An 18,273-nucleotide genomic window follows, 5' to 3' on the forward strand; every position below is an offset into this window, starting at 1 on the left:
TTTTGACGGCAACACAATAGTGGAAAAAGATCACAGTAACAGTGACAAAAAAAAGAAGCAATTAATGCAAAAAATACAGATTTGTTCGAAATGCAATTTTTTTTCTTCTGCAGAGATGGTTTAAAAAGTTGGAGAAGCGGAAAAAATTATAATGGTAGTCTGTGTGCCATGCTTCTGACATTTTCGTGAGCATCGAGTTCATTTTTGAAAGGTTTTTGTTCTTGTTTTTTTTTTGTTTTTATTTGTTTTTTTTTTCCTTACTAGAAGCACCTACATAATGCAAGCGATCGACCAAGATTATCACAAAGGATGAGGACAGAACATATGGCGTCATTTTCAGGCATTCGTGATCGAAATTACACTTCTGCATTTCGTTTGCAACTCCCATCTTTCCTGCCAGTTTGACAAACATTTTCAAACGCTCAACAAAGCAGAAACGTAACTATCTTAGCTCCAATACAACAGTAAAAGTAGAGAACCGTGTAGTTTTTTTTCTGTAAAAGTAAAACTGATTAACTGAAGCTAACTAAAGTAACTTAGTAAAAAAAAACCTCAAAATGTTGATATCTAGAAAGAGATAGTGTCTAAAAAGCAGTTGTGCACCCCTAGCGGGTGACCTAGAAAGAATTCGCTTCTTACGTCAGCAGTTGCCTTCTGCCACAACAAAAACAACACCTCTTCAAAAATTAAACATAGATCTTCAAAAAAAAACATGTTTCAATTGGATCGCATAGGAAGTATTAACCATTAAGCTAGATTAAGTCGTCGTTATAAACCTTAGGAGGTCGTCACAAATTTTTTCAGCGACGACTTTTATTAAAACAAAAACCGTTTCTCAATAAGGACTCGACTGCGCTCCGCACTGAACACCGCCAATTACACCATATCTATTTTGAGATCACAGTGAAAGTCCAAAAGCACACAAAAAAATTGTGCAGGTAACTCTGTAAGTAATGAGTCCGTGCAAAGGGACAATGCAACCTATTCGCCGGAAAAAAAACAGGAAACACTCAAATAAAGAAGAATCGATAAAACACTTCAAAAATGTGACTTGAGCCGCGTGTACGCATCGGTCTGGTAAGGGATGAAGAGTGCTCCGTTGTCGAATTCCGGTTCAACCGGTCCCACCTAGTCGCGACGTTTTTCGATGAACACTCGTTCCGTGGCATAATCTCCAATGCACGAGGCTTTTCTTCTTTTGAGCTTACTCTTGAACGTTACGTGTAGGTAAATAACTGTGTACCTTTGGCGTTCTTTGAGAATACCAAATTGTTTTTAACGCCAGAGAGAGCAGGAGAGTGAGCTGGATGGAGGCATCAAACCACACAACCAGCTCCTACAGTGTTTCACTGCAAAAACGCTCATACAAATCGCTTGCCAGCACTGCTCTTCAAAGATTCCTTTCCTGTCTTCTCCTTTTTTCATTCTCACAAAATCTCGTTTTCAATATGCAACTCTTGAAGAACATGCTACTTAATCCTTGTTTTCTAAAAAAAGATTTAAAGAATAGGGGAACTAACTTTTTCTTGTAGAATTGTCGAGTAGAGTTGCTTATTTTGAGTAAATATTCGATCTGTAATATGCTTTCTTCTCGGTAACAGAACAGCGAACGCGAAGAGCGAGGATCACGTCGATAATGCTTTCCACATTGAGGATATAGAAGAAATTGCAAGAGGAACTATTAATGAGAAAATCGATTCTATACTTTCACAAGGAAATATCTTTTTTTCTGACAGGATATGCTGATTTCCATGGAAATCATTTATCATTTTCAACACTTTGCAAATAGTTTACACGAATCACACAAAAGTCACGGGAACTTACAAGATCAGCAGAAAATTAAGTGTTTCACTCAGAGCACACTTAAATATGTCAGCAGAAATGATGCCATGTACGAAAACGAAAAGAAATGATGCCATGTGGAAACGAACTTAGTTGTCACGTGTAAACGAATGTGTTTCCATTTGTATCCAAAACAATATTCTCCTCTTTCTTTCGAAACTCAGAGTCAACTATTTTTTATGAAACATAACCTGAAGTAAGTGCTTCTGGGGTCAGTTCAGAGCTTCTTTGGTTAATGTGTTCAGAGAGCAGTGAGAAAGTTCGCAGGAGGAAATGAAATATTCAAGGCCTTGAGTCAGATGCACGTGATTATGACTTATTCAGCAAAGATTATTTAAAAGCAATGAAAGGTTGAAAACAAGAAGAAATCATATCAATGCAGACTCACTTAAGAAGAAAGAAAAGGAGATACTGGATGATGAGGGATTTTTACTCTTAACATCCTTTCTGTTCAAATAATTCCTAATTTATGTGAATAAAGAGAGGCAGAGTCTCAAGACTTTCCCTATTTCCCTTCTCGTTCGTCCTTCTCTTCAATTAAATCGTGTGCTGCTAAAGTGCAGTGCTTGCCAACCTCTCATTGTCTCAATGAAAATACGACTCCATCGGTTAAAATAATGAAGAAAGGAAGAAAATCGCGTTCAAGCCATTGAGTGTATTGAGATCGACGCGAAGAAGGTGATGAAGCAGAGAATCTATCCTTATTCGGTCATAACAGTTTCTTTTTCAAAAGGTCCACGTACATTCTTAGCGGAAAATCGTCGCTCCGAGAATTCTTGAAGAGGCACACCAATTATAGATGACCGTAATTTATGAACTCCATCGTTTTTGCACCTACATTTGAAGCTCTTTGTGGAAACTCTTTTCGGAAACTGTCATTCAGGAAACGTGAGGAAGTCTAAAAGTTCCTGAGTACCAGAATTTGCGGGAAAATAGGGCTCATACTCGAGAACATAGCGTTCAAAAAAAGGGATAAATCTGAATTTGACTATTTTCGGTTTAATCATGGCCAATGAACTAATCTTTGATAACTCCTCCTCACTTTCTTCGGAACGAATCATTCCTCTATGTACCAAAAATTTGACAACTGAAGCTGTTCGTGATAGAGCAAATCGAGGAACCTGTAGCTATGTAGGTTAGTTCAAGCTTGAATTGAAGGACTGACTGAATACTGAAGACAAAAAAAGAATCACGAGCCCTTTTTTATTCATTTCGCGGTGAAATAGGATTAAGATTCCTTCCGCGCTTGGCGTTTTTCATGCAGAACTGGAATTGAAGCTACTTCGACCAGCAGGAGACTGACCATTTCGTGAGACCATGATAGCTATACACGATTATACACAAATACGGTTGTGCATCAATAGTGAGACCAGCTTTACTGGCTGAACAAATATGGTTGTCCTATGGACGCTTCCAGAAATTCGCTTCCAAAACAGCGTGATCCGTTAAGACTGGTGCTACTGTTCATTTGTTTTGCGTTCACTAAAAATCTATGGATCTAAAATAGAGCGTAATCCTTTGAGAGCTCAGCAGAAGCAAAAAATGTGATGTCAAAAATAAAAATGTGATAAATCCTTGGAAGTTAAAAAAAGCGGTTTCTAAAGTCGCCTTGCGTTTAATCGCCTTGCGAAAAAACTCAAATGAAGTTCTGGTCAAGACACAATGGAGAAAAACACGATAATTTGCAGTGTAACTTTGTGATTTAAGCGATGTGCAGCAACCCAGAGAAAACTGTGTTAGACGACATTATGAGGACCACGTTCAGCCAAGGATACATCTCATTACGCGATAGAACGCGGGCGATTGAACGTCCACAACTCGACTAGTATAATCCAAATGAGTAACAAAAAGTGCTCACCTCACAATCGCAAACACATTTCGGATGAGGATCGTTCTATCACTTGTTAGAATTTGCATCTTAAGGAGACAAGATCACACCATGATGTTCACACCTTTTTCTCGACCACAAGAGGGATGGAGGGTGATCTCTATGTACTCGTAGATGTCACCCGTAACTCTCTCTCTTTGCGTGGACAACTGCTAGCATCGTCAATTTCCTGATACACGTTTCTTTCAAAGTTTATTTGTAGCACTTTTTCCAAAGATCCTCTGCTATTCCATTATTCCAGTGACGTCAGAAAACTTAAAAATGGGAAACGAAGTTTTTGGGCACGAAATTTGCAGGATTAGAAAGATGGAATTGTAAGATTTCAACAATGAATGATCATATATCGAAGCTGCATAATTCGTCTACAGTCGAGGTAAAACTTAAGGTTAGATACTCTACACTAACGTTAACACTCAAAAAATTCATCATATAGGTTTTGAAGTCAATTGAGAATGGGGAAAGAATGAGTACAAAGAAGGTACGGTTTGCTCCTCAAATTTATAAGAGAGCATTCTATAATGCAAACATCGGAAGATATTTTGTAGAAATTATTTTGTCTGGGATTGAGAATGAACAAATAGGCTGAATAAAAATAGATAAACGAAGGGAAAAGATGAAAATAATGCGATTGATGAATGACTTATAAATGAATATTCAGGTCAAAGAGTTTGAGTTAACATGGAACTAATTGCATAAATTTTCATTAGGCTGACATCCTCAAATCCAATAAGTTTATGTATATGAAATATTTTTAGTAGAAAAGATGTCACGCAGGGGGGCTGACACATGTCATATCCTGACAAAATAACGACACTAGAGTAGAAATAAGCATTTTCAAAGTGGGATTAGCAGTGTCAGTGCGAATTTGCATGAACTCGTGTTGGTGTTGAACTCGTATCTTGTTGGGGACTTGTACATGTGCACGTGTAGGTTGAACTGTAGTCTGCAAATGCCGTACAGTTTAAACTTGCACCTTAGAGAAATTTAGTCGATGTATTTTAGTGAAATTTACTTGCAGAAGAGAATTTGATAGACTACACTTTTCCAAAGAATGTGAAAGGAATAATGCACTAGTCCTCTCAGCCTAGGAATGCTTCAAAAAGAGTTCTCAGCTTTTCAACATAACCAAGAATACGAACTTTTAGGAATCCACGTTAAGAAATGAGCGGTCGTGGTGTAGTGGTTAATGTACATAGTGGTGGGATAATTAATGGTTTCACTAATCTTATTCGCCAGTTCGTTCTCAGATCTCATGTAACTTACCCTGACTGAGGACATGTGGGGAGCGGAGAACTCTGAAGCAAATTTCTACGTCATTTATTTAGAATTGGAATATGTGAAATATCCAGGGTTTAGGACTATCAAACTTATGAATTTAATCTAACAAAAAAGTCCAGAGTTCTGGTCTTTTTTTGCATGACGTTCACCTGAACGAATGAATGAAGTGACTATTTGTCACTATCATGGACCTAGAAACTTCTGATATTTCACGATGTTAGGGTTATGGATCGTTGCTCGACTTTGTGTAACCCACAACTGATCGGATTGCCGTTTTGATTCGTGCGGTTCGATTATTTATTCCGAAGAATTTCGAGTTTTTGAATGCCCTTTCCTTGCTGCTTCTCATTTCGCCCACGAAGCTTTGGAGTTGAGCGACACTTTGTTCATAACGTTTTAACACTTAAAATGTGTGGTTTGGTCTAATGATTATTACACTTCTACACTCCGAACTGACGAAAGTGTTCTCTTCTCACAAAAATATCAAAAAAAAGGGATTTAAGACCCTTTCGAGGTGGTTAGCTTAGGCGGATGAAATGGCGTTGGAAAAGATCTTCATGTTATCGTGATATCGCAAATCAACTGAAATAACTCTCGTAAAAGTCTTCATTGCTAACTTGACTCCCTCAATTTTCATAGAATCGGGCTAGATAGTGTAGAGATTTATCGTTCTTTCCTAATTAAGAAGGTTCACGCATTTTCCTCAACAATAAATCGAAAGTTCGACAAATAAGTATTTTGTGGCCTTCTACAATACTGTTTCTATTAAAAGAGTTAAACCAGAAGGGGCCTATTCCGAATCATGTTTTAACATTGTCATGACGAACGAAAAATCAAAGTGGTGAGCACTTTGAATGATCTCTTAAGGACGTGTGAAAGTTAATCCTTGAAAAGAAATCTGGAGGCGATGTGTTATTAGTTGATATGCTGTGCCTCATCGAAAATATTTGAGGATTATAGAAAGATGTGCTATAAACAACAAAAAAAAACAAGTTCATTTCATTAATGATTGTACCACAAAACAAATCCAAGAAAGTGCGTAGCACGTCTAAGAGTAGCGTAGATCAGCGCGCATGCCGCATGTACAGAACTGGACCGAAAGAAAATCCACTCAAAGCAGCTCAAGATTTCCGGTGTAGAGGATTAGAAAAAAAAACTACTCTCTGGAACAGCAACTGAAAAAAAACCGCTCAGATGAATGTGAGCAGGAAGGAGGTGGCTCAACGATGCGGTGATACAGTGCGGCGATTTCATCGAATACGGAATAAAACGGACACGGGGGACTAGGCGCTGGCCAAATGCAAACAAACCGTCGAAAATCGCTCAAGAGCCATTCAATGATGTCTGCTATGTTGAGAAACAAGATAGTCGCTATCTACAAAATGTGAGGAGATCATTATCAATCTAAAGACAGCGAAGAAATAGCTTTTTATGCCGGCAAAATGAGGAAAGTAGAACAGTCACAGCCTCAGAAGAACAAAATCAAGGACACCACTAGGCCAAAAAAGAAACAAATAAATAAAAGGAGAAAGTACAGCTAGTAGCAAGAGATTGTCCAAGTTGGTCAGGAAACAACGAGGAGTTCGTGAAAGAATGTGAGGCGTTGTGTGTTCACTTGGGCTCGAAATCGCGGTAAACAATGACGCTCTAATTTGGGGCACTCGAGCATTCGTCGAACGAATCCTCGTCCAAGCATCACTCCTGGATGATTCGAAATTCGAATATTTTGAATATCATAGAATCCACATATCGAACAGGATTATCAAACAATTTCAGCATCTCTAGGAGTGTTCCCAATGACAGTATCTATAGGCTCCGTGTGTGCTTCACAATCTTCCTCTCCCTGAGGAAACAACGAGTTGTAGTCTTCCATCAATGGATCGCCTTCCGTATCTGGAAAAGAGTAGTGTTGAACGAGTCAGAATAAGCCCTCTACCCCTTTGCTGAAAAATCAAATATTCGATGCCGGTTTCTGCGCATGCGCCATCTCTGTGTTTACCTAAACCATCAAAGGGCAGCACAAAGGCACATGAAATTCCTGCTCAGTGAGTGGTTTCGGAGTTACAATGAAAATCTTAAAACTTCCCAATTTTCAAGAACGCTAACGTTACTGACTGCTGCGTGCAGAAACGAAAGATCACTAATTTGTAGCTGAATTTGTAACTGTAAGAAAAAACTCCCCAACTTTCCTAACTGATAGTAAAAACCACATTGACACGGATTGGTTTGAAAAAATCCGTCACTCTGAACGTGATCGTAAGAGCATGTGGTCATCGTTGTCAGCTTGGTCATCGAAAAATCACATTAAAGGCATTACCCTACGAATCTGGGTAGTGCGGGTTTCAGGCGGGTAATCCCTATACGTGGTCGTAGAGTGAGGGGAAGAGGGTGATTTCATTCATCTTTCCCTATATCAGCGTAAACGGACGACCCAGGCACTGTTTCTTTTGACGGCTTCTGTTGCATAGGAACCTTCGCCGCAACCGACCGCGTATGGGCTTTACCCGCCTGTAAATCGTACCACCCCAGATTCGTGGGGTGATGCCTTTAAGCTACGAAAACGACGATTGGAACGATTAGAAACCCTCTAACCTCTACGCAATCCTTTACATCGCTTTACGCCAGAAATCGAGACAGAACAACATGAATTCCTTGTTTTTGCCTATTCTTCCGATGCAATATAGATTTTATTAAGGTTGTATGAAGAAGTGGAGTGCGCTTTACGTTCTGAGTAATGGAGTGGAACCAGAATAAATAGCAGACCTTTTTTGATTTGATAATGAAGTGTTTTTAAGCAGGTGTTGCTTTCTCACATTAGTACTTATGAAAAATAGTGTTACCACCGCGACAGACTGGCGAAGGCGTCTACTCGCGCTGGTTGAGTGATAATTTTTTCGAGAATGCGCATTGGCCTCCAATTGGCGTGGCGCATCACTATCATTTCACTAATTCGTCACCCGATAAATTTCGATCAAACAGCTATAGCCGAGCATGCTTGCCTCCCTGAGCGTGTACACGAACAACGAAATGTTATTCTGGAGATATGTTAATAAGAGAGAATTGCAATTAGGTTCATTACCGCACGACTATTTTTTACACCTTGGTGACCTTCCAGACTCACTGAAATTTTACCCACTCCAACTGAACTTCACAATGAATTCAAACCTCCTGTTCTTACAGTCTCTTCCGAAATGTATGAGAATTGTAGTGTTAGATGAAAACAATGAGTGGATGTAGCGCAATTGGTAAGAGGTTTCCGCTTTGACTGCACGATAGATCGATCGATGGTTCGAAACCGCACGGATGCCGACTACAACGTAGCCCTTTATTCTTTTGGAGTTGATGAATTGGAACCAGACTTGCTTAAGAGGATAAAAAAACTGAGTTGACTTGTCGGCTCGTTCCCGCAAGTTATTGTGAAGGCGTTCGTAATCCTCAAACGTATTTGAATTGGAATCGAACAGTGTGGTTTCGAACCAGAATGGATAACGCCACGAACTTCATCCTTCATCCAAAATGGAGATCGAAGGTAAAGTTTTTCAATTTGTTTACGGAGATATAAGTAAAAAAATCCTCAGAAATCGCATCGTTCTTCATTAAACTCACTTAATTGCCCGGATAAAGACCACTAATTCGGTAGCTGTTCAAGCCAAAGGTAGCCAATCTCCTTAGTAGAGGCATTTTAAGAGCAACTCCTACCACAGGAGTAGATTCACGAACGAAGCGTTGAAAATTTTAGGGATTTGCTTGACTACAAAGCTTTTCAGTGTGCTAAAAAGCTCTCACTACAACAAAAGCAAAAGTTTACGTTTCTGACGCACGTTTTAGCGGAATTTTTCGCGAGGTTTCTAGAGGTTGCCAAGTTGTCGTTATGTCACGACGACTGCCTCAATTTTGTTCGTGCGGACTGGTACAATCTGGTTTTCTCAGCACTCCTCAGCTTCCGGTATTGCTCTGTTCCAGTTGCTAAGGTGTTGAGTACTAGTGAAAGCGGTCCTCGTGATGGGAGAAAGGTGTCAGAGGGTTTAAACGCAAGAATACATGCTTCTTGTTCAAATTTCAGCACTTATGCAAGGAGCACGCGTTGAATAAATTCTCACCGCGATTTGCTTGCTTGGTGCTTATTTTCGGTTTTTCTTTTTGTTCTTGTCAGCTATTAGGTGAATATTATCATTTATGATTTGATCATCACTAGCGTAGAACATTTTTATGAAAGAGTTGCTTATTACTTACATGTGTGTCCAAAAGGTGTCATCGGCATCGATGTTAAGACCTTATGCTCCCGAGAGCTTATAAGTATGAGTATGAGTAGTAGGAACTCATTTGACTATGATCATGGATGAAGTGCGTACACACTTAACCTTGTGTGTAATTTGATAAAGGATAAAAGTAAAGGATAAAGTTTCTGGCGTTAATCAATCCGCTTGGGATGCGCCCCCACGTTCACTTCAATTCAGAATCGTTTGAGGTTTACGAACGTGTATCTGGCCTATACAATGACTTGCGGTGGCTAGCCGATGTGTCAAGTCAGTGCTTTTATCCTCCCAGACAAGTCTGGTACCAATTTATCGACCCCGGAGGGATGAAAGGCTTGGTGAGCACTAGGGCGGATTCGAACCTCCGATCGATCGTGCAGGAAGCGGAACCTCTAACGTCTACACCACACCCGCCCATGTAATTTGATATAGGCATAATATTCCGGATTCAAAAGGTTCGGTAGCGACATTTGAAGTCAGAGTCAGTTTGGAGTCACATAGCCCCGAATTTCGCCAGAGGTAGTCAAGCACTCGGAACCAGGATCCCTCGATCAAAAGAGCACAGGCCATCACAGCAGATAAGGTCAGCGCTCTAAAAACCTTCTCGAGAATTTTTTCCTTGGAACGCTCTGACAGTGCGGATTGTTTAGGTCGATCACGGCATGTCAAAGAGCCTCAGTAAGTGACCATAAATTCCTTCGGAATACTCCCAACATTCAGCTTAGGAAAAATCCTCATTATCATTGTCTGTGCAAATTGTTGCAGAACAATCAGATGCGCTGAAGAACATGCAGTAGCATTTAGCCATTAAAATCGAAACCGTATGAGTCTCTCGCAAAGTAAAAGGCAAGGTAAAAGGACCTACAATTCAAAGAAAAACTGAAGATGAAAATACATAACACTTCGATCAGTTATCAATTTTTATGCAAAACAAAAATTTTCATAAGTGCAGAACGAGTTCCTTTGACATCGCACAAAGGGGGTTCATCGAGAAAGGCAAAGTTTAGACGGTACAGTTTATTCTCTATTTGCTATTTGTTTGGTAATTTCATATTTCATATTCGTGTTCATTTTCTGCCATTTTTATTCCTACAGCACATACTTCATATCTCTTATTTCTTAGGGACAAATTTGAAAAAATGCCCAAAAGTGGTTTTTCAAAGGTATTCCCTTCTAGCTGCTCCAAATGATTGATGTATATACCATTTCTTCTTTTAGGATTAACGAATTATGCTCCATATATTGCGTATTTTTCCTACTAAGAAAAATCATTTCCTCTGTTGTTATTTAAAAGTGAAAATATTTTTAGTCTCATGTCATCATAATTATTTCCTTTTTTCTTCAAAGTCTTATCAATAATTAGTGCCTTTGTAATCAAAACTTATTGTCAAGCCTCTACCCGCGCTTTCTCTCTAATATTACATAATTCCTTACATTTAAAATGTGATGTCTAAAATCCCACTCCAATTTCTCTAGCCAATGTGATTTCTGGAAAACAGTTAGTTAATCTTTAAATTAATCCACCTTGATGGTGTTTTTCGGCCATCGAGCACGACTAAAAGTTTGGGGGGAAAAATTGAATTTTCACAATAGAAATAAATTTATCGTGCAGATCATGAGCTGCCGATTTCGATATAGAACCCGTTTTCCGATAGACGCTGTTTAAGGAAGTTATAACAAAACGGTGATCTAAAAAACTACGCAAATTTGCAAACATTACATCACAAAATTCTTGGCATTCTTCCACTGTAATCCTTGTTTTAGGCAACTATTTCGCTTTTGAAACCTTGTTCTATGGTTTGTTTCTATTCTAGTTATTCATCGGCAGTTCGTTCATAGAAACCTTGACGTGTTCCCAATTTCCGTCCGATAATGCATCATCCCCATGATTGGGAAACATTATATGTAAATTATAGTCACAGGAGACTAATAGTTAGCCTCGTTGATAGCTGAGTCTGTCAACAAAAAATTCAGCTGTTAATTGAGGATTTTTTTGTTGTAAACAGTAATGATAACACTCACCGCAATTCCACCAGCAACTGTTTGTGATGGTGACCAAAACCACAGCAATAATGGCAAACGCCAATACGAATAATGACAGGACGGCAAATGCGAAACCGAGGGCTGCGTGTTCGACGAACGATGAAGACAACATTACGTCATCTGAAACCAGAAGATGTGTTCCGCTCAATCAATGGTCGAGAAATGACTGCTCGATAAAAGGAATTGCAATGGAGAGGAGCGGAAATTAGAAGCCAAGAGCGAGCTGCAGAAAACAAAGGCTGACCCAGAATAAATTGCAAAATCTGCCGGAATAGCACGAGGTGTACGGCCGAATAGGGCAAGTACATGTACACCAAGATATGGACAGGACAGTGCGTGTGGGAAAAAATGACGCTTGAGGAGTCATTTTCATTTAGATTATCAGAAGTCATATTAGAGTTTCGTTGAAATTGTAAATGTAACGTTAGCAACGCAATAAAGCAGCAAAGATTAATGGCAAATTAAAGATAGCAAATTGAAATTGCAGAAACATTCTGGAATGTTAACGATTCCCAGTTTTTTTCAAACGAACAGTCGGTAATCGGTGTAAAATCGCAGCACAAGCATTAATAAGAAGTTTTCCGTGAAACTCATTCGGGAGTTCGATCGCCTTAGTTGGCGACGTTATACTACTTCATCAATAACCTTCTGTTTGGTCATTGCTAATACTGGGAGAAAATTATTATAAAATCTCATCGTTAGAAGCAAATATAATAGAAGACAAAACGGAAGGAAGGCGATATATCGTCTGAGTTATATTTAGCTTATTTGTTCTGAACAGTTTTTATGTGAACGGTGAGTATGGGATGTAAGATTTTCGATGCGGAGTTTTGCATCTCTAGATTACAACAATATAACCGTGTTCCACAAAGATACCGACTGTTATTCACTACTTAATTTGATTTAACTTAATTTGAATTCCTGATTTACAAGATTTTCGCGAGTTACCTAAGTGCCGGTAAAAAAAGCGCTGCAGGTGTTCTCCTTCCCAAGAACCATAACTGTTAAGCACGGGAATATTCTAAATAGATGGTCCTAAATAGAAGTGAGATAAGTGAGATTGTTTAAAAAAAATTTTCTCATATTTGTCCACCAGAAAGTTCTCAAAGTCTTGGGAAAGTCCAATGGTTCTGTCGCTGGAAATTATTATGCCCCAAAATATTGTTCCGTTACAATCCACTGATGCCAAATGGTCGAAATGCCTAGGCAAAACTGCAAGCTAACTGGAAAATGCAAATATTCTATGACTGAAGCACCTTTCAGCAGTGCGAAAGACGACGGAAAGTCCACAGTTTGCGAAATATTTCTAGTTTTCAGCTGACATTTAGAAATCGCTACCCATGGCAAGAAGCTATTCAGCACCGGAACGTAACTATCTGTGGTCTTTTTCACCGCATGAGCGCAACGAGTCTGCCACAGCACACGCTCTTGCTCTGCTTGACACAAACACACACAGACAACACAATATCTTCCATATGAATGGGACCTCTATGATACATTGTCGCCGCCCACTTGACGATATCTGGAGCCGATTGATCTTAAAGGAAGCGTATCAAGATCTTGACGTGGTGCGGAACACAGCGAAGACGTAGAGCTCGCATACTAGATTACGAAACCCAGAGTCTTTCTGTACAACTTCCCTAATCGTCGTAAAAAGGACGTACATGCTTTTAGAACCCGACTTCTTATAAACTCTTCGGCCCTCTCAGCAGCCTATTCAGAGGTATTGTTTGATTAGGACACGGATCTTCCTCATTAGAGGAATTACAGCCGGTATGTCCTGAATCAATGAGCGTCCCCAGCTGGTGGATAGTGGGCTAATTGCGAACCAGAAGCGATCTTGTGCTTACCCTGAGACGCGAGATTCAGTGAACCGACTCCCTGTTTTTGCTGTGCCAGGACTGTCTTCCTCGTCTCTCACAAGACCGCTCGCAATCATGTGACTAGCAGGTGGAAGGAAGGCTTTTTGGAGTCGCCTCCTACAAATAAGCTCCATTTGATCACTCTGGAAGGATGCAACCTTCACAGAAGTCTGTTTGAATAGATGCTTGCAACCTGCCCATGGGTTTTAAAATTTCACCAACAAGTTAAACTAATAAAAAAAGATTCTTGATTCCAGAGGAAAGCCACGAACGCCGTATATATGAGAAAAGTGTGCTTAGGAGATAGCGGAGGAGTTGGTGGAGTTCAACAGCACGAGTACGGCAAGAAACATCAACTCTTTCAAACAACTTACGACCAAAATCACACGTTTGCGAAGGAGAAGATGTGGTTCAACGTCAGCTTTGACCATCTTTGTCGCTTACGCTCCAACATCACGCTGCGATGAAAAATATGTTAATGCTTTCCACATGTACCTAGTTTCACAGAAAATACCTTACTCTCCACAAGGTCATTGCTGCTGATTTCAAGGTTAAGAGTGATCACAGAAAAACGTCTGAGAAACTTTACATCGCGACTTAAGCACTACAGGAAAGGAAAAACTAAAGGAACAAGCAAGGGGAGAGGCTCTCTTCGTTTATCATGACGACAAGGGCTACTAATGGGAATCCACAATTCCAAGAGCCTTCCTCCCTACGCTGAATGTGAGAGTCCTCGGGTGGAGGTATCGTAATGAAATTGATTACATCATCGTCAGTAAAAGGTTCTTCCTGACGGATGTCGCTGTTTTGCCAAAGTTCTATTCGAAACTAGACCATCACCTCCGAGAAATATTTTCCTTTAAATGGATAGGAAAGAAAGCCTGGATAGGAAAGAAGTTTAGAGAGCGAAATTCTAGAACTATCGTTAACTGGGATCTCTTCGCCAAGCTACCCGGGCATTGGGAAGACTCCGCAATGGACACATCGACGAGCAATACGACTGGCTCATTGAACATCTTCACAACTACACGAAGAAGGCTGAGAGTTTTAAAACTACTATGTCTCCACAAACTCTTGATACACCAGTGTAATGCACCACGAACCGCAGGGATCAAAGAACTCGCGTCCGAGCTCGTAACGTTTCGCAGAGAGGCGATAAAGGAAGGCCTTGAAGATGGTAGAGCAGCAGTACCGGCTGAAGCAGCAGAGGCGAGCAAGAGCAGTAGCTAGGCCCATCGGAGCTTCCTTATCGTTAAAAAAAGTGATTGCTATTCAGAGCATAAATGGAACGACCATTGCATCGAGAGGGGAATTGAAAAGATCATTCACAAATTCAATCTTTTCGAAAGCTATGTAGCCCCACTGCCTCTTCGCAGCCTGAGCGAAGACGGACATGTCATTCCAGAGGTTCTGCTGTCCGAAGTGTCATCATGTCGGTGAGGAATCGTATGGAATCCGGTTCGACAGAATATGATCAGAACATCTGAAGAATCTTTTGCCAATACTTGTCATCACTCTGACAACGCTCATTACACGTTTCCTGTCGGAATGCAAGGTTCCTAAACACTGGAAGAACAGCAAGACCGTGATGTTGTATAAGAAGGGGATCCCCATGACATGGGCAAATATCGCCCACTCTGCTCACTATCCATTATCTACAAGCTGTTTAGGAGTCGGAGTCAGAATCATGATGATTGTTGAGTTCTATCTACCCTCCACTTCCCGAATTTTAGCAGATTTTCTGTTTCCCTTGTGCTCTTTTCAAAGTCCATTTTGAGCTCATGCTTCTGCTGCGGAAAACCCAACACGCGAAAGTTTTTTTTTTTGAATGTGGAATTTAGGCGTAATTTACTTTCTTGAGTCGGCCGGAAGAATTTAGCTTTCTTGGCACAGACACACCAGAGCACATACTTCCACGAGAACAATAAACACATCTTTGATTATCTCTGATTGGTGCGAACAGCGTTGCAACCACATAATCTGCAGCGGATTTTTATCAAAGAAAACTAGACTTGAAGCCCTTCACTAAAGTAAACTCTTCACTCGAGAACAAATGAGGTTGAAGTTGCCAAGGCTAATGTTTCCAAACTTAATGCTCAAGTGAAAGTTTTCCTTCTTCGTTCTTGTGGTCTCTTTTTCTTGAAGAATCTCCGATCTTTCGGCTGAAGACGAGCACAAGGTATCAGTTCTACTCACTGTCAAGATCTGATGTCGATCAAATCTATCTTATTCGCCACTATATTTGGTTTTTTTTTACAAAAGTTGGGCAAAAACTAGGACAGGACTCACATGAAAATTAGCAAGTTAAAAAAATTAACTCTGCGGTAACGATAAATAGAGACGCAGACTACATCAATATTTAGGAATAGTTATTTTTGAAAGAAGTAAAGTATCCTTCCCAAGGTCTGGCAAAATAAACTAACTTAATTTTATGGCTAAGAATAGATGACTGAGGGAATAATGAAGTAAAGTAACTAAATTCATGGATAAATAGTAGTATCTTTAATTTAATGCTTCCCACTCACATAATTCTTTGTGACAGCAGACTCATTTTAGTTATGGCGCCAAACACAGTCACGCTGTATGGAGCTAACACACGATTCCAGAAGGCTTAGGTAGTAGCATCCACATAATGCTTCCACATAGACATAGAACCATGAATAATTATTGGATTCGCAGAAAATCTCCGACATCTTTCAAATAAGAATGTACGAAAAGATGAGTCCGATAGATGTGCGAAAAACATAACGTGTATCGCTTTACGTGTTTTGCAAAAAACGAAAATCATAAGGGAACGTCAGGATGCAAACCCCGTCACAAGTGGAACGGTAATGTTTGTATAATTTTAGTCAGATGAAAGCTTAAGAACGACCCAATTTAATGCTTAACAATAATTGTGGGAAAAAAACAAACACTGCAAATCTTCTGAGTGGTGGATTACGTGAACAAAGAGTTGTTTTTCCTGAGCAAAAATAGCGAATGACTTCCCTGTTGCTTTCTTTGAAAGAGATAGAGAAGTAATTTTTTACCATCTCGAACTGAAAGGGAAGTGCTCAACATGTATGCTAAACAATTAAGAGCAGGAATTTCTGAGGATAGAAGAAATAAACAAGAGATATATATATATATATATATATACCTCTACATATATATATATATATATATATATATATATATGATGTAACAAACACCTCGTCAGAATCCCTTCAATTTTCTTGTCTACAGCGACTTTTTTAAGGATGTCAGCAGCTATTGGCTTGTTGCTAATTAAACACAGATAATCTATGGTTGGTGAAATCATGTGTCTTCTCCATGAGGTGTTTCAAGAACTTTGCACGTGCAAGTTCGACGACACAATATTTTGATTACTTCCTAAATATTTCATGGAATTCCGACGAACACACACATCTGGACTAGGCCATTCACTTTTTCTCAACGCGCCAAAATGCCAAAGCGAAGGCTAGAAGCAAATCCAAGCAAACTAAATCTTTTCCACGAAATGGGCGGGAGTAGCGCAATAGTAAGATATTTCGTTGCGACCACTCGATCTGTTGCTCGTGAAACCCCTAAGTCAACCGAATCTTTATCCATTGTCCGACTAGTAAAATAGTGTTGGATTTGTCTGAGAGAAAAAAAAAGAAAAAGAAAACCACAGACACGTTCATGTACGTTGAACGATTTTGAATTTAACTCGAACGCATTTTCGCATGTGAATAATGTTTGCCTCTTTATCCATAATCCTCCTTCTTTCATGAAAAGGCGAATCTGTAAGGTTTTCCAGGTCTGTACATATATAACACTTGAGATTAATCCCGGATTTACAAGAAATATTTCAGGATTCTAATGGTTAATGCGTGTTTTCGAGACAATGACATTCCAAAATATTTATAAATAGCCTTGCTTTTTCCAACACAACTTAAGTGCTGGATTTCTTTATATATACACAACCTTTTAATCTGAGAATAAGCACACCCTTTAAAACAAAAAAATGAAGAATAAGATAAATATAAATGTCAAGCATTATCTTTCGAGCGTCAACAATCTCTTCTTTTGTCATCCCCACGCATGGTCACATTCCAAAAATGCCAAAAAATCGAAATGTGCAATTCGAGGTCATCTTTTGATTCTTTGAAACATGCGTGGGGAGAAAAATGAGGAAAGTGAAGGAGAAAATAGCAGTTGAGCGAGTAGATTTACTTGTAGATTCGCTGGGCCAACGCTTGTTCAGCATTAGCGGCTGCCTTTTCCCCGCTTGGAAGTGAAACGTAAGAAAAAAAAGAATTAAAGATGAGTACTTGACATTTTGGAGTTGTTGTTGTTGATGTAGCTGTCGAGGAAACCGGGTAAACATTTACGAAACTTGACTGAGTAAGAATACGCGTAAACTCTTTGCCCTTCTGAAGGTTGAAGTTTCCTTATCAGAAGTCCCCAAAAAGTCCGATCAAAACAGAGTGAGTGCAAATCTGTTTAGATTTTTTCGAATGAGACACTTTCGACACTGATTAGGTTTTCAGAAAGTTGTAGATACCGAGAGTTGGAAAGTTGTTGAGTTGTATGTACACAAGTTGTCGAGGATGCAACTGGATGATGCAAAACAGAAATTTTCGGAAGTGAATTGGTTCGAGTGGAGGGTGAATCGGAAAAGGCAAGATGAAGGCATACAAGCGAAAGCGACTTAACGACCGATGTGCTTCGGCTACTGCTTTTCAAATTCGCTTTCCCTGTGTTCTTCAAGTGCAGGGCACTTCTTCGTCTGCTCACTTAATTGCAATAAAAACATCGTAGAGTGGATGCATAATAACCCCTGATCGTTAGTCGGCTGGAGAAGTGTTTGGCAATGTCAGGTGCTCCGAATACCATGTTCGCTGTTGCACAGATGGTTTCGCGTGATTTTCCAGAAACTTCCGGACTTTTTATATCTCGTAATAAGTGAGAGTAAGTGGAAGACGAAGAATGTGTTTTAAGGTAGACAACAATTTCCTTTGAAGAAACAGCGGCCAACGATTCACAAAGTCAACAATGAGCAACATTTTTTGGTGCAATTGCACCCTTTCAACTGTGTTTAACTGGCAACAGAAGCCGTTCCAACTCGTTCCACTCGACT

At 39.7% G+C, this 18,273-nt stretch overlaps 2 protein-coding genes across 3 annotated transcripts; one reads left to right on the top strand and one right to left on the bottom strand.

Annotated features, from left to right (window-relative positions):
- Nucleotides 1–6,770: 6,770 nt before the first annotated feature.
- On the bottom strand, nucleotides 6,771–13,246 carry RB195_014906 (uncharacterized protein; the record flags this gene model as incomplete). 2 transcript variants are annotated; one of them, XM_064205370.1, is made up of 3 exons in its annotated part: nucleotides 6,771–6,901; nucleotides 11,287–11,427; nucleotides 13,186–13,246. In XM_064205370.1, 3 exons carry the CDS (start codon nucleotides 13,244–13,246, stop codon nucleotides 6,771–6,773), a joined length of 333 nt encoding a protein of 110 aa, XP_064061251.1. The 2 variants fall into 2 exon arrangements, with proteins under 2 accessions (XP_064061251.1, XP_013297128.1); XM_013441674.2 differs by lacking the exon at nucleotides 13,186–13,246 and having other exon boundaries at nucleotides 11,287–11,419.
- An 898-nt stretch (nucleotides 13,247–14,144) lies between these two features.
- On the top strand, nucleotides 14,145–14,399 carry RB195_014907 (uncharacterized protein; the record flags this gene model as incomplete). The annotated part of the gene is made up of 1 exon (XM_064205371.1): nucleotides 14,145–14,399. The coding sequence occupies one exon, from the start codon at nucleotides 14,145–14,147 to the stop codon at nucleotides 14,397–14,399; it is 255 nt and encodes an 84-aa protein (XP_064061252.1).
- Between the last annotated feature and the right edge of the window lie 3,874 nt (nucleotides 14,400–18,273).

The sequence above is a fragment of the Necator americanus genome, chromosome V, assembly GCF_031761385.1.
Source record: "Necator americanus strain Aroian chromosome V, whole genome shotgun sequence".
In the NCBI taxonomy this organism is placed as follows: Eukaryota; Metazoa; Nematoda; class Chromadorea; order Rhabditida; family Ancylostomatidae; genus Necator; species Necator americanus.